General features: G+C 44.4%; 1 protein-coding gene across 1 annotated transcript; it reads left to right on the forward strand.

Moving 5' to 3' along the window:
* The first annotated feature begins 377 nt into the window (after nt 1–377).
* On the forward strand, nt 378–7,449 carry LOC116856131 (zinc finger protein 613-like). Its single transcript, XM_032839408.1, is given in 5 exon segments — nt 378–501; nt 2,378–2,504; nt 2,786–2,878; nt 5,717–7,319; nt 7,321–7,449. Coding segments are annotated over 5 exon segments (1,935 nt in total). The 5' UTR covers nt 378–486; the 3' UTR covers nt 7,418–7,449.
* Nucleotides 7,450–13,876: the final 6,427 nt, after the last annotated feature.

Genomic DNA, 13,876 nt, shown 5'->3' on the forward strand with positions numbered 1-13,876 from the left:
CCAAATCTTCACCTTTTGAGGTGTGGTTCTTCCAAAACTGACCTGTGTGAGAAGCCCCTCTGCTATGGGGTGTCTTGCGTGCTGGTTCTCCTTTCTGGGCTCCTTTTCACAGACTCCGCTTCCAGTCCATAGTAGAAGTGCTCACAAACTCAGAGTCTGGTGTTTCATCGCCTCAGAGTGCAGTAGACTCTGGGATTCCAAACAAAGGGACAGATGGCCTTGAAATCCTGTGAGGGGCAGGAGCAGGGATAACATCTTGGTCCAGAGGAACTGTGTACTCAAAGTGAATTTACTTTTCAGCCCACAGGTTCTACTGTAGGAGCAAGAGCCAACAAGTAAAGCGAGGAGGTGGGCTCGGGACCTGCGTGTGGTTGTGGGGACACCACTGACCAGACACCGAGATTTCAGAAATTGAGGGGAATGAATTCAAGAAGAAACGAAAAACACAAGTCCCCTTTACTGACTGTTTTCCAGTAACAGAAGAAAATGATTAAGGACCAGGTGACTTTGTTTTATTCCTTCCTTCATTCTGTCATTGATTTCTGGAGAACTTTCACACTTAGTCGAATTACATGGAAAAGTCTAAATTGGTTAAGTAGGACTTGCGCAGAAACAGATTGTGCAGAAATAGATTTAGATTCCAACTCTCCATATCAAGGCAGATAGGATCAGGAATATATTCATAGGATCCACACTGAGGGACCAGTGTTAGAGCATCACAGGTGACTGGGCATCCTACAGGCTACACTCGCTGTCAGCTTATGTCTGCTAGCTCTGGCGGCCATCACAATTAGAGAATCACGGTGATCACAGCATATGCAATGACAGAGGAGAAAGCAGCCTGGTTCCACAAGGATGTCTCTATATATTTCATGGCACTCAGGTGTCAGGAATTTTGTTTAATGGTGCTTCCTAGACGTTATATAGTAGACAGTATCCTAAGCTTCAACTTTCTCCTAAATGCAAAAGAAGGTTTCTCAAAGGTTTCGAGGCTAGACCAGGAGAACTCAGTCAGTGCATTTCTTCTTGGGATCATAACAAGGTGACCCATGGACCCAGCCTTGTGGCTGTCAGGGTTAATCTAGAAATAAAACCTAGGTGACCTAAGCAAATGGGAGAGTTGCATGACTTTCAAAGGTCCTGTATGAACAGGTGGCTAAGTTGGTGTTTGAGTTCAGATATGGCTGTAGAGTGTTGAAGGTATTGTTGTCTGGCAAGGTTGTTGGGATCCAGAGGGTTTGCTTTTGAACTTCCCTTTATGTAAGATAGTATATGCTCCTTGCTCATGTTCAAAGCCAATTTGTGCTGCCTCCTCTTTTATTACCTTTTAAAATTTAATCCTGTAGAAGTCCCTGAATATATTTAAAGATTAAAAAGAATTCCAATGATTACAAAGTCCTATAGCAGAAGTAAGGTTCCTCTTCATGTGTTTGGAGCTAATGGTTCAAATACATACGTTGGAAATGTTTTTAATTTAGCAGGAGAATTTAATGGCTACTTATTACAGAAACTTGTGATTGCTACTGAATGATTAGAGAATATTTTGTTATATATAGGATTGACTGTGGATGTATTTTTTGCTTCTATAACAATGTAGTTTTTTTTTTTAAGATTTTATTTATTTATGTATTTGTCAGAGAGACAGAGAGAGCGCACAGGCAGGTAGAGTGGCAGGCAGAGGCAGAGAGAGAAGCAGGCTCCTTGCCGAGCAAGAAGCCCGATTCGGGACTCGATCCCAGGACTCTGGGATCATGACTTGAGCTGAAGGCAGCGGCTTAACCGACTGAGCCACCCCGGTGTCCCAAAAATGTAGTTTTTATTTTTTTTTTAAAGATTTTATTCATTTATTTGACAGAGATCACAAGTAGACAGAGAGGCAGGCAGAGAGAGGAGGAAGCAGGCTCCCCCTGAGCAGAGAGACCGAAGCGGGACTCGATCCCAGGACCCCGAGATCATGACCTGAGCTGAAGGCAGAGGCTTTAACCCACTGAGCCACCCAGGCATCCACCAATAATGTAGTTTTAAAAAAAAAAATCAAGACACCTGGGGCAACTGGGATGGCTCAGTCTGTTAAGTGGCCAATGCTTGATTTTGGCTTAAGTCATGATCTTGGCCTCCTGGGACCAAGCCCTGTATAGGGCTCCGCACTCAGCCTGGAGTCTCCTTGAGATTCTCTTCCTCTCCCTCTGCCCGCAACCCCCGCTTGCATGCTTGCTTCCCTCTAAAATAAATAGATAAATCTTTAACAAAAAATCAAAACACCTAAATGTATAGCTGTAGCCAGTGTGGTGAACATGAGCACAGCAACTTCCTTTATATTCCTTCCATTTCAATAACTAGAGGAACACTCCCATGACACAGGACTGTGTTGTTACAGGTATCTCTGACACTGGAGGATGTGGCCGTGGACTTCACCTGGGAGGAGTGGCAGCTCCTGGCCCCCGCCCAGAAGAACCTGTATCGGGACGTGATGTTGGAGAATTATAGGAACCTGGTGTCAGTAGGTGAGGACAGCTCCCCTGGGTCGCTCAGAGGAACCCATCAGTGGTCTTTCCTCTCGCAGCTTCTGAGAGCTCTGGCCTGTCTGTGTTGCTCAGCAGGGTAAATCTCAGTCCCCAGATTCTCTGGCCCCAGATTCGAGGGTATAATGTGCCCATCCTGAGAGAAGACCTTTAACTTTGCCGACCTGCAAATTGCGTGGCTCCTGAAATACGACTTTGTTCTGTGTTGGTAGACCCCAGCCCAGTTCACAGAGCCTACGTCTTCTGTCATTTCCCACGCACAGGGTATGTGGCCAGCAAGCCGGATGCGCTCTCCAGGTGGGAACAAGGGCAACTGTGGACAACAGAAGATGATATCCGCAGCCGAATCAGTCCAGGTGAGAGAAAACCAACAAGGAAGGTGGCAAGGAAGTCGTATTTAGTCACTCAGACCTGTCCCAGCTGCAAGGGTGTCTAAGGCCATATGAACAGAGCTCCAGGAATCTCCCCGAGAAGGGCTCTTTTTCTTTGAGGTGCTTAGAGCACGTACCACTTCTTGGGTTCAATCCCTGTTTGTTTCATACAGGTCTCCATTAATTTTTTTTTAAGATTTTATTTATTTATTTGACAGAGATCACAAGGAGGCAGAGAGAGAGAGGAGGAAGCAGGCTCCCCACCGAGCAGAGAGCCCGACTCGGGGCTCAATCCCAGAACACTGGGATCATAACCTGAGCCGAAGACAGAGGCCACAACCCACTGAGCCACCCAGGCGCCCCTCCATTAATTTTTTTTTTAGAGATTTCATTTATTTGACAGAGAGAGACACAGCAAGAGAGGGAACACAAGCATAGGGAGTGGGAGAGGGAGAAGCAGGCTTCCCACTGAGCAGGGAACCGATCCCAGGACTCTGGGATCATGACCGGAGCCGAAGGCAGGCGCTTAACGATTGAGCCGCCTAGGCGCCCCTCCATTAATTTTCTCTCTAGATTTCTTTTTAAAATTCTCAAATCTTACCACCCTTCATCTCCCAGGACTGTGTCACTACCTGTTCCTTCTGCTTCTCTTGCTACGGAAGTCCACCTTCCACACCTCTCTCCAAAGGGAAATGTTTGCTTTGAGCACTGGCTGCTGGCTGCTGCACTTCCCTCCCCTTTGGACAATGTCAGCTTCCCTTCTTAACATTCGCCTCCATTTTTGGGAGTTAGAATTTCAACAGTGTGACTTTGGCAAGCGGGGACATAAACATCCCGCAGTAGCTGCTGTTCTTTATGTCTTAAATGTCTGGCCATGCAGGAAAACCTCTCGTATCTTCTTTACCCTGACACCACGACCACACACACAGGACTTCTCACACCACATGTTGGCAGTTTTCTCACACCAAGCAGTTCTTTGTGACACCAGCCAGGTCTTCTACAATTTATCTCAATTCCGACATTATCTGTCTGGAGGTAGTGTCAGATCCCACAGGTTAAGAGCTCTGTCACATGAGACTGCCCCCCACTTCCTTCCATCCTTCCACATTTTATTTATGTATTTTTATATATACATAACAGAGAGAGAGAGAGATCACAAGTAGGCAGAGAGGCAGGCAGAGAGGGGGAAGCAGGCTCCCCACTGAGTAGAGAGCCCGATGCGGGGCTCAATCCCAGGACCCTGAGATCACGACCTAAGCCGAAGGCAGAGGCTCAACCCACTGAGCCACCCAGGTGCCCCCAAAAGACACTCTTTTTTTTTTTTTTTTTAAAGATTTTATTTATTATTTGACAGACAGAGATCACAAGTAGGGAGAGGCAGGCAGAGAGAAAGGAAGGGAAGCAGGCTTCCTGCTGAGCAGAGAGCCCGATGTGGGGCCTGATCCCAGGACGCTGGGATCATGACCTGAGCTGAAGGCAGAGGCTTTAACCCACTGAGCCACCCAGGCGCCCCTCCAAAGGCACTCTTATCACCCAGGAAATTGCAAGGGATTTATGAGCCCTGGGTCAAGAGCCAAGGTCAGAAACTAAACATGAGAACAAAAGTTGCTCTGAGTACTCTTATCACTTAGGAAATGGTAAGAGTTGTAGGGGCTCTTTGTGGGAACCAGGGGTAGTGAAGTGTTGGACGCTTCCTTACCTTCTCAGCTACCTTATGTAAAGTCTTGGTTATTCCTGTTGATTTCTTAAAATTTGTCATTCTTTGTTCCCAGCCTACACCACATCATTAAACCCCATGCCTGCTTTGCTTTAATTTCCTTGAATCATTATTCATTCTGATCATTAGTTTAGTCCATCTTAAATGAGACTGCTGGATGCATTCTCTTGAATCTTTCCTTTTCCTTATGATAATCAGTAACATTAAGTCCCAACTAATCATATTACCAGTCTTTTTTTTTTTTTTTTTTAAGATTTTATTCATTTATTTGAGAGAACATGAGTAGTGGGGCGGGGGCAGAGGGAGAAGCAGACTTCCCGCTGAGCAAGAAGCCCAATGTGGAGCTTAATACCAGGGCCCTAGATCATGACCTGAGCCAAAGGCAGATGCTCAACCAACTGAGCCATCTTGGCGCCCTATTTACCAGGCTAATAGGAAGGAAATTTCTCTTTGATCAATAATTTCTATGATAGAGCTATTGCCTATATAGAGTTGGCTTCCCTTTTCCTACAGTCAAGGTCAGCTATATTTGAAGGAGTCTCCTTAATGTGTTCCATACATGAGGCTCTTTCCTTGGTTCATTGTGTTAAATATTTTTGATTATTTTAATTGGTGTGTGTGTGTGTGTGTGTAGCATGTTACACGTGGGCCCCAACAGCTGTGAACAACAGCAGCAGCAAAAACAAAACTCTTTACAGAGATGAGTTTGTACGAGGAGAAACAAAACTAATCTAAATAAACGAATATGATGTCTTATGGTGAAAAGTGCCAGGAAGATCAGTGGGACAGCAGTGGGATAGTGTGTGAAGCCCAGGAGCTGCCATAGCACCTGGGAGTCTAGCTGGGGCCTCTGATCATAGGTCTTCGGGGAATGGGAGTAACTCTTTGGTAAGATGCCTTTGAGCAGCTGCATGAGGGACGTGAGGCCTTGGACGAACTGAGCTCCAAGTAGACCAAATGGTGAGTTCAAAGGCCCAAGGCTGGGGCGCCTGGATGGCTCAGTTGGTTAAGCTTCTGCCTTCAGCTCAAGTCACAAAAGCCATTTGTGAAATAGTTTTATTGTATACCAAACTCATGGAAAGAATTATTCTTCTTTTCTTTCTTAGAGATCAAGAAAGATGATGGTCATGTACAGGGGCACTTGCAAAATCAAAGATGTCCAAAGAGAATGAAACAATGCCGTGAACGTAATGCATTCGGAAACATCATTCATCAGAGTAAAAGTAATTTTCCCTTAAGGCAAAATCATGATATCATTGACTTAGATGGGAAAACACTGAAATCAAATGTAAGTTTAGTCAACCAGAACAGAATCTATGAAGTAAAGAACCTCGTTGAGGTTAGTGGAGATACAAAATCTTTCTCCCATACAAAGCATGACCAGTATTGTACTGAAATTAAATTTCCTGAATGTGGGAATTCTATGAATAAAAATTCCCAATTCATCAAGCATCAAAGAACTGACAAGGTAGAGAAACCCCATGTATGCAGTGAATGTGGAAAAGGCTTCTTCAAGAGATCTCGGCTCATGGATCATCAGAGAGTTCACACAGGAGAGAAGCCTCATGGGTGCAGCATATGCGGGAAAGCCTTTTCCAGAAAGTCCAGACTCACCGAACATCAGAAGACTCACGTAGGTGAGAAGCGGTATGAATGCTCTGGATGTGACAAAGCCTTCCCCAAGAAATCACGGCTAATCATGCATCAGAAAACTCATACAGGAGAGAAACCCTATGTGTGCAGTGAGTGTGGAAAAGGTTTCATCAAGAAGTCTCGGCTCATAAACCATCAGAGAGTTCACACAGGAGAGAAGCCTCACGGATGCAGTCTGTGTGACAAAGCATTCTCCAGAAAGTCCAGGCTCATTGAACACCAGAGAACTCACACGGGAGAAAAGCCTTACGAATGCACTGAGTGTGAGAAAACATTCCGCTGGAAGTCACAGCTCAATGCCCATCAGAAGACTCATACAGGAGAGAAATCATATATATGCAGTGATTGCGGAAAAGGCTTCATTCAGAAGGGCAATCTCATTGTGCATCAGCGAACGCATACTGGGGAGAAGCCTTATATATGCAGTGAATGTGGGAAAGGTTTCATTCAGAAGGGCAATCTCCTTATACATCAGCGAACTCACACGGGAGAGAAACCCTACGTGTGCACCGAATGTGGGAAAGGCTTTAGCCAGAAGACATGCCTCATATCACATCAGCGATTTCACACCGGAAAGACTCCCTTTGTGTGTACTGAGTGTGGAAAATCCTGTTCACACAAGTCTGGTCTCATTAACCACCAGAGAATTCACACGGGAGAGAAGCCCTATACCTGCAGTGACTGTGGGAAGGCTTTTAGAGATAAGTCATGCCTTAATCGACACCGGAGAACTCATACAGGAGAGAGGCCCTATGGATGTGCTGACTGTGGGAAGGCTTTCTCTCACCTGTCCTGCCTGGTTTACCATAAGGGAATGTTGCATGCAAGGGAGAAAGGTACACATTCAGTCACATTGGAGAATCCTTTCGCAGAGAGCCACAGCTCATCGCTTTCAAATGACAGCAGGCAGGAGAAGGACCCTGTTAACACAGTGTCCGTGCAAATGCCTCCTGTAGCAGCTCAGACTTCCTTGCATCTCCGTGGGCTCCTAACAGATGGGAACGTGGCCACTGTGGGACATCCAGGTGCCAGATGCGCACCGTCAGCAGATAACAGAATTTGCACGGAGAAACCTTTTGAATGCAGTGAATGCGGTAGTGCCCTCACTGATCAGTTGCGTCATATTTTATGTCACGAAAAGCACGCTGAAATAAAATGTGATACGATCAAGGTGGAAAACCCTTGACTAAAACCTCCTTGTTCATTTTGCGGCCAATAAGTGTGTATGGTGACAAACGGTATAAAGGCCAGGCATAGTGCAAAGACGTAGTATAAAGATCGGAAAAGCCTTTGTGGAAAGGTAGACCTTACCGGGGCTTCAAAAGTCCCGTATCATCAGTGAGCTCATAGCTGGTAGAAATAGAATGACCCTGGAAAAGGCCTTCCCCAGAAGTAAGACGTCAGTAGGCGTCAGAGAGTTCACACAGGAGAACAACAGTTGGAAGAACCCTGAAGGCAGTGCATGTGGCCCGGTTGTCAGTGGAGCACTCTGCCTTATCCCTTGGCAGAGGAAATCGTACAGAACATCTTCGGCAAAGTACCAGAAAACACATAAAGCAAATAAGCCCTGTGAAGATGAATATTGTAGAGATTTCTGCCACAAGTCTAACATCATTTTACTTCAGATAATGTACGTAGTGTATATTTTAGGACCATATACCTTGAGTCAAGCTCCTCATTGGTACAATGGTCACTCTTTAATTCAAAGCAGGTGGTATATATTGCACATCAATGGTTAGAGCTCTAAGAGTGCACCCCCTCCCTTTTCGGGGGGGCATGAAACTTTCATTCCTATCCACCATCATTATAGGGTTAGCTCTGGTGTTTCTGTGGTTCTGAATTTATTCAGTTTCTTTTAGGCTACCAAAGTCCGTCCTTCAGCCTTCAAAAGGAAAGTGAATACATTTGATTCAATAGCGTACTGTCATGTGTTTGGATGTGTTTAACTTTGTAAATCTCACCCAAAGGAACAACTGCCCAGGACCCACGAATAACCTATCAGCCAGGTTCTTTCCCTAGAAATCTGGTACACACACCGCTCAGAAAAACATTGATCAGCTGTTTCCTTTACCTAGTGCTGTTCTAGAACCCATATATGATGTCAGTGAACTGAACAAAAGTCCCTGCTGACTTCAAGCTGGCATTTTTTAAAAAGATTTTATTTATTTAGATTTATTTAGCTGAGAGCACAAGCAGGGGAAGTAGAAGGCAGAAGGAAAGGGAGAAGCAGGGAGCCTGATGTGGGGCTCGATCCCAGGACCGTGGGATCATGACCTGAGCCGAAGGCAGATGCTTAACCGACAGAGCCACTCAGATTCCCCTAACCTGGCATTTTTTTTTAAAAGCTGGATTATATGTGTGTAGCAATTTGACCCTCCAACAAATGTAATCAAAGGATGTATACACCTACATTAGTTGAAAAGGACGTACTGTAGAAGGTCCAGAGTATCCTGGTAACTTCTTGTTCAAGGGCATATTATTATTTGGAGAGGGAGCAGGAAAGGATTCACTGAGTTTTACACATGTAAAATGGGATATGGAGACTTTTTTAAAAGGTTCGTGTCTTACTTCTCCACTTGGATTATAAATGCCTATCTGGATAGTTTAGACAGTCGTATATTCCCCAGCACATATAAAAATAGGAAAGAATTACATAGCTTTGAAAGGTGATTGAAAGTGAATGCATGACCTAAATGAATGACCTAATGGACGAATCAATCAAACATATTTTTGTCACTGAAAGGAGCTATGGGAATGAAATTTCAAAGATCAGTGTTATCCAAGGAACATTAAAAAAAAAAAAAAGAATCCTGAATAGAGGCCTCTGGCAATACAGAAGGGGCAGACCAGTGAAGGAATAGGATCTGCAGAACAAGCCCAATTAATGGAAGAAAGAGATGTCACTTAAAATATTGAGGACATTGTGTTAGATGGGTGGAGGTGAGAATTCCGTCACATGTCATGGAGAAGAGCCCTGACTCTGGTCCATGGTCTGCCACTGCCATGGCAACTTAAGAGTTGCCAACATCTCAGGGATCCCAGCTCCTCTGTGTTGTGATGAATGGAGACATGACGTGGCATCATCATCCTCGTCGTCAGGGGAATGGGGCCCGTGTCATCTCTTCTGTACTCAGGGTTCTTTCTCTTGGTTCAATAAAGATCTATCCAGCTTAAAAACCATGAGTCCTGCTTACAAGGGAAAAAAGTGGAAATTTGGCGTGTTCCAAACTCTTGAGTCAATTACTCAATTCACTACTACAAATAACATTTTTTGAGCATCTGCTCTGTGCCAGGCACTGTTGTAGACATGGGATACTCTGGTGAACAAAACATGCAAACTAATGGCCTCTAACAAGACGGATGCCGGGCGGATGCTCTTTAATCAGAAATGGATTCCTCTTCGACTCGGTCTCCAGGTCTTCTCCGCTCCTTGTCTTGTGGATCTACACATTGTATCATGGTGGTCGGCGTCCTCCTACTTAAATCTGCAGTCAGGGTCCCTGAATGGGCTGCATGGCCTACCCTGAACCTGAGGGCCAGGTGCTGAACTCACCTTTCTGAGGTTGGCATCCCAGGTAAATAAAACATTTTAATGGGATAGAGTCCATGTTATCCTCTTTAAGAAGGCCATCTCATTTTGCATCCTCTACTGCTCCACCCCCTCACCTTCATAAAAATCAGTTCTAAGTAGCATTAAGCTCGCCATTTGCCAAATGATAACCACATTGTTTTGTTAGAATTCTGAAATGTTCCATTTCCATCTTGGTGCATTTTAGGGAAATGCTCTTGTACATTTGAGGCCTCATCACTTTGTCCTTGGTCCATGTACTGTGTTCTCAACTGTTGCACATAGTGATGAGTGAGGGTACTGAGGTCAGGGTTCGGGGTCTGCTGGGCTCACTCTGCCTTGTCTGGCCCAGTGGGGGTGGGTATATTAGTCTGCTTGGGCTGTCATAACAAAGCACGGACTGGGTGTTTGAAACAGCAGACTTTTCTTGCTCACAGTTCTGGAGGCTAAAGTGTGAGATCAAGGTCCACAGGGCTGGTTCCTCAGAAGTCTCTCCTTGGCTTGTTGATGACCACCTTCAAGACATAGTCTTCCCTTTGTGTGTGTCTGTGTCCGAATTTCTTCTCATAAGGAGACCACTTACACTGGATTAAGGCCCAGCCTGTGTGACCTTATTTCCACCGAATTATCTCTTCAAAGACCCTGTCTCCAAATACAGTCACTTTCTGAGGTATTGGAGATTATTATTTGAACATAAGGATTGATGTGGAGAGGGGAGGGATGCTGGCTGGCATTTGTCCGTGAATGCCATTCAAATTTGGAAATTCATATTGGGCTAATGATGGTGCTGGCAGCCATCAGTAAACGATGGTGCCTTTTCCAGGTTTGAGAATTAATACAGGGCCATACGTCAGTATCTGGTAAGGTCCCTGTGTATCCGTTGAGAGGCTGAAGCTTTGGAGTCCCAGGAACTCTGGGCTGTGGTATAGACCTGACAAATGCTACTTTCCCCTCAGTCCTTCAAAATCCCTCTTCAAGGATTTTGGTATATATGTATATATGTTTTATATGTAAATACACATATATGTTCTATATGTATATACACATGTTATATATGTATATATACACATGCATCAGATACACACAAACACATGCATTTTATGGAAAAGCAGTTTGTCCCTGGGGGACAATGAGAGACATAACCACTATAGGTAACAGGAGAGATTTCACTGTATTTTTTTTTCATTTTAATTTTTTAAAAGATTTTATTTATTTGAGAGAGCATGTGAGTGGGGGGAGGGGCAAAGGGAGAGAGAATCCCAAGTCGCAGACTCCATGCCAAGCATAGAGCCCGACACAGGGCTTGATCTCAGAACTCTTGAGATCATAACCTGAGCCAAAATCGAGAGTTGGACGTTTAGCCGACTGAGCCACCCGGGTTCCCCAGATTCCATTGTATTGAAAGTGCTTTAGGCTGGAAAATGAAGTGGAAGCTCTTCAGCTGTTCCTCATGGAGGACCATGGAGGTTCAAGCGAAAAGGAGAGTTGATTTTGGAGGGATGTGCCTTGAATGTCTCTAAAAGTTGTATTCACTGATTTCTGCCCACAGTATCCCTGCCTTTGGTCTTTTGCACCTTTTCCTCTGATGTTAGAGATTCAGGAAGTTTCTGGGCCTTGAACCAAATTGCCTTGCTATCTGAGATGCAGGCTGGGTGGTAAGGGCCCCTGTGAATTTGAAGGAAATGAGGAAATCTGTAGAAAGTGGTTAAGGTTAAGGTGGTTCCTGAGCGAGATCTTTGATTCCAAAGGCTTAGTGTGACCTAGTAAGAAATACATAATCGGTCTCTGCTCCTAGTTCCTGACTCAGAGCTTCTAAAACCCTTGTAATTTCCTGAGCTATAGGGATAATAGGAGTATCTGTTAAATCCCTTGGAACTTCTGGTGATAGAAGTATCTTTAGTTCTAATAAAGTGACTCTTGGTGGGCTCCTGGATGTCTGCTGAATGGGACTGTTTACCCTTGACTAAAAGCTTGGAACTTTCAGGAAGTTCCTAGAGATTAGGCCTAGAGATTAGGTTAATAGTCATTCCTTCCTTCGTTCCTTCGTTCCTTCCTTCTTTTCTTTTCCTTTCTTACTTTCTTTTATTTTTTCCTGTCTATCTATCTATAATCATTTGAAACTTTTATCTTTAAAACGCATACATGAGGGCACGTATTGCATGGAGCACTGGGTGTGGTGCTAAAACAATGAATACTGTTACGCTGAAAATAAATTTAAAAAATTTTTAAAAAAGGAAAAAAAAAACACATACATGATTCAAGTAGGTAGTTTTCTTTAAAAAGTAAAGGTAAGGGGCACCTGGGTTAAAGCCTCTGCCTTCGGCTCAGGTCATGATCCCAGGGTCCTGGGATTGAGCCCCACATCGGGCTCTCTGCTCTGCGGAGAGCCTGCTTCCTCCTCTCTCTCCCTGCCTGCCTCTCTTGCCTACTTGTAATCTCTGTCAAATAAATAAATAAAATCTTTAAAAAAAAAGTAAAGGTAATATGTATATATATTTAAATGGTTAATATTTATGCGTATATTATATATATATTTAGCAAATGAGTTCCTTTTTATGTTGGGGGTCCCCAAGACCATCTTTAGGTTTGATAATTTGCTAAGAAGACGCAGAACTCAGAACATATGTTATACTCAAGGTTACATTTATTATAGAAAGGTTAGAGATTAAGACAGCAAAGGAAAAGGCACAGTGTGATTTGGGGTGGGGCTGTGTATCAAGGAGTGTCTGGGCCTGTGGAGAAGCAGGAGACTGAAGTCAGCCATGTGTGTGTCCTGCCCAGTTGACGCAATCGAGCCCTGATAGAGAGTGGAGATCAAGGCTCAGGTGAGCTTTCTCTGTTGGCAGTTCCCCCTGCCTATGGTCACAAGTTTGTGCTGAGGAAGTGACGCTGCCCATAACTCCATTGTGGGAGGACAGCTGGAAGCTCCTTGTTTGGAACTTTCCTGTACTCTGCCTTCTGTGCCACTTTTCTTGGCTGATGTGAATCTGTGTCCTTTAACTATCATCAACGGTAACTGTGAGTGTAACAGCTTTCAGTGAGTTCTCAGCAAATTATCATGCCCTTACACAATATTCTCCCTAGTTTCTGTTGCTCCATGCTACAATTTGGGTAATTTCTAATCCATTAACTGCCCCTTCAATGCCTCTAATATGCTTTTAAAATATGTGTGTTTCTGTTTTCAGAAATACTCTTTTCCTCAAATCTGCCTACTTGTCTCTTTATAGTTCCTGTTCTTTAGATGTTTTAAAATACTTTATTCCTTACAACATTTTTTAAAGAGGAAGACGGAGGGTGGGGGGAGGAAAAGAGGAAGAGGGAGCAGAGAGCCCAGAATGGGGCCAATCTCAGGACCTGAGATCATGACCTGAGCTGAAATCAAGAGTTGGGCATTCAACCAACTGAGACACCCAGATGCCCTTACAAAGTGTTTTTTTTTTTTAACTGCTTATATTAATGCAGCATATATGATGAAAATAAGCAGAATAACTTCCTTTACATAACCTCTGTATCAGTAAAAGAGAGGTGTCCCTGCCTGGTTCAGTATATAGAGCATGTGACTCTTGATCTCAAGGTTGTGAGTTCAAGGCCTGCACTGGGTGTAGATTACATTAAAAAAATCTTTAAAAAAATAAATGGGAAACACTCATGTTAAAGAGGACCTATTGTTATAGGAATTGCTGACACTGGAGGATGTGGCCATGGACTTCACCTAGGAGGAGTGGCAGCTCCTAGCCCCCGCCCAGGAGGACCTGCACCGGGACGTGATGTTGGAGAATTATAGGAACCTGGTGTCAGTGGGTGAGGACAGCTCCCCTGTGTCACTCAGAGGGACCCATCAGTGGTCTTTCCTCTGTCAGCCACTTAATGCTTTTGAGTATCTGCAGTGCTCCCAAGTGGTAGATTCTCAGATCCTTCTCTCATTTCAGACAAGAGTATATAATGACTTGTCTCCTGAGAGAAAAGCCTCTGGGTTGCGGATGTGAATAACTGTCTCCGTCCTTCAAATGTAGCATTCCTCCATCTTGACAGACCCCCAGCCCAT

This window comes from Lontra canadensis, unplaced genomic scaffold (assembly GCF_010015895.1).
Source record: "Lontra canadensis isolate GAN:19392208 unplaced genomic scaffold, GSC_riverotter_1.0 scaffold107, whole genome shotgun sequence".
Taxonomy (NCBI): Eukaryota; Metazoa; Chordata; class Mammalia; order Carnivora; family Mustelidae; genus Lontra; species Lontra canadensis.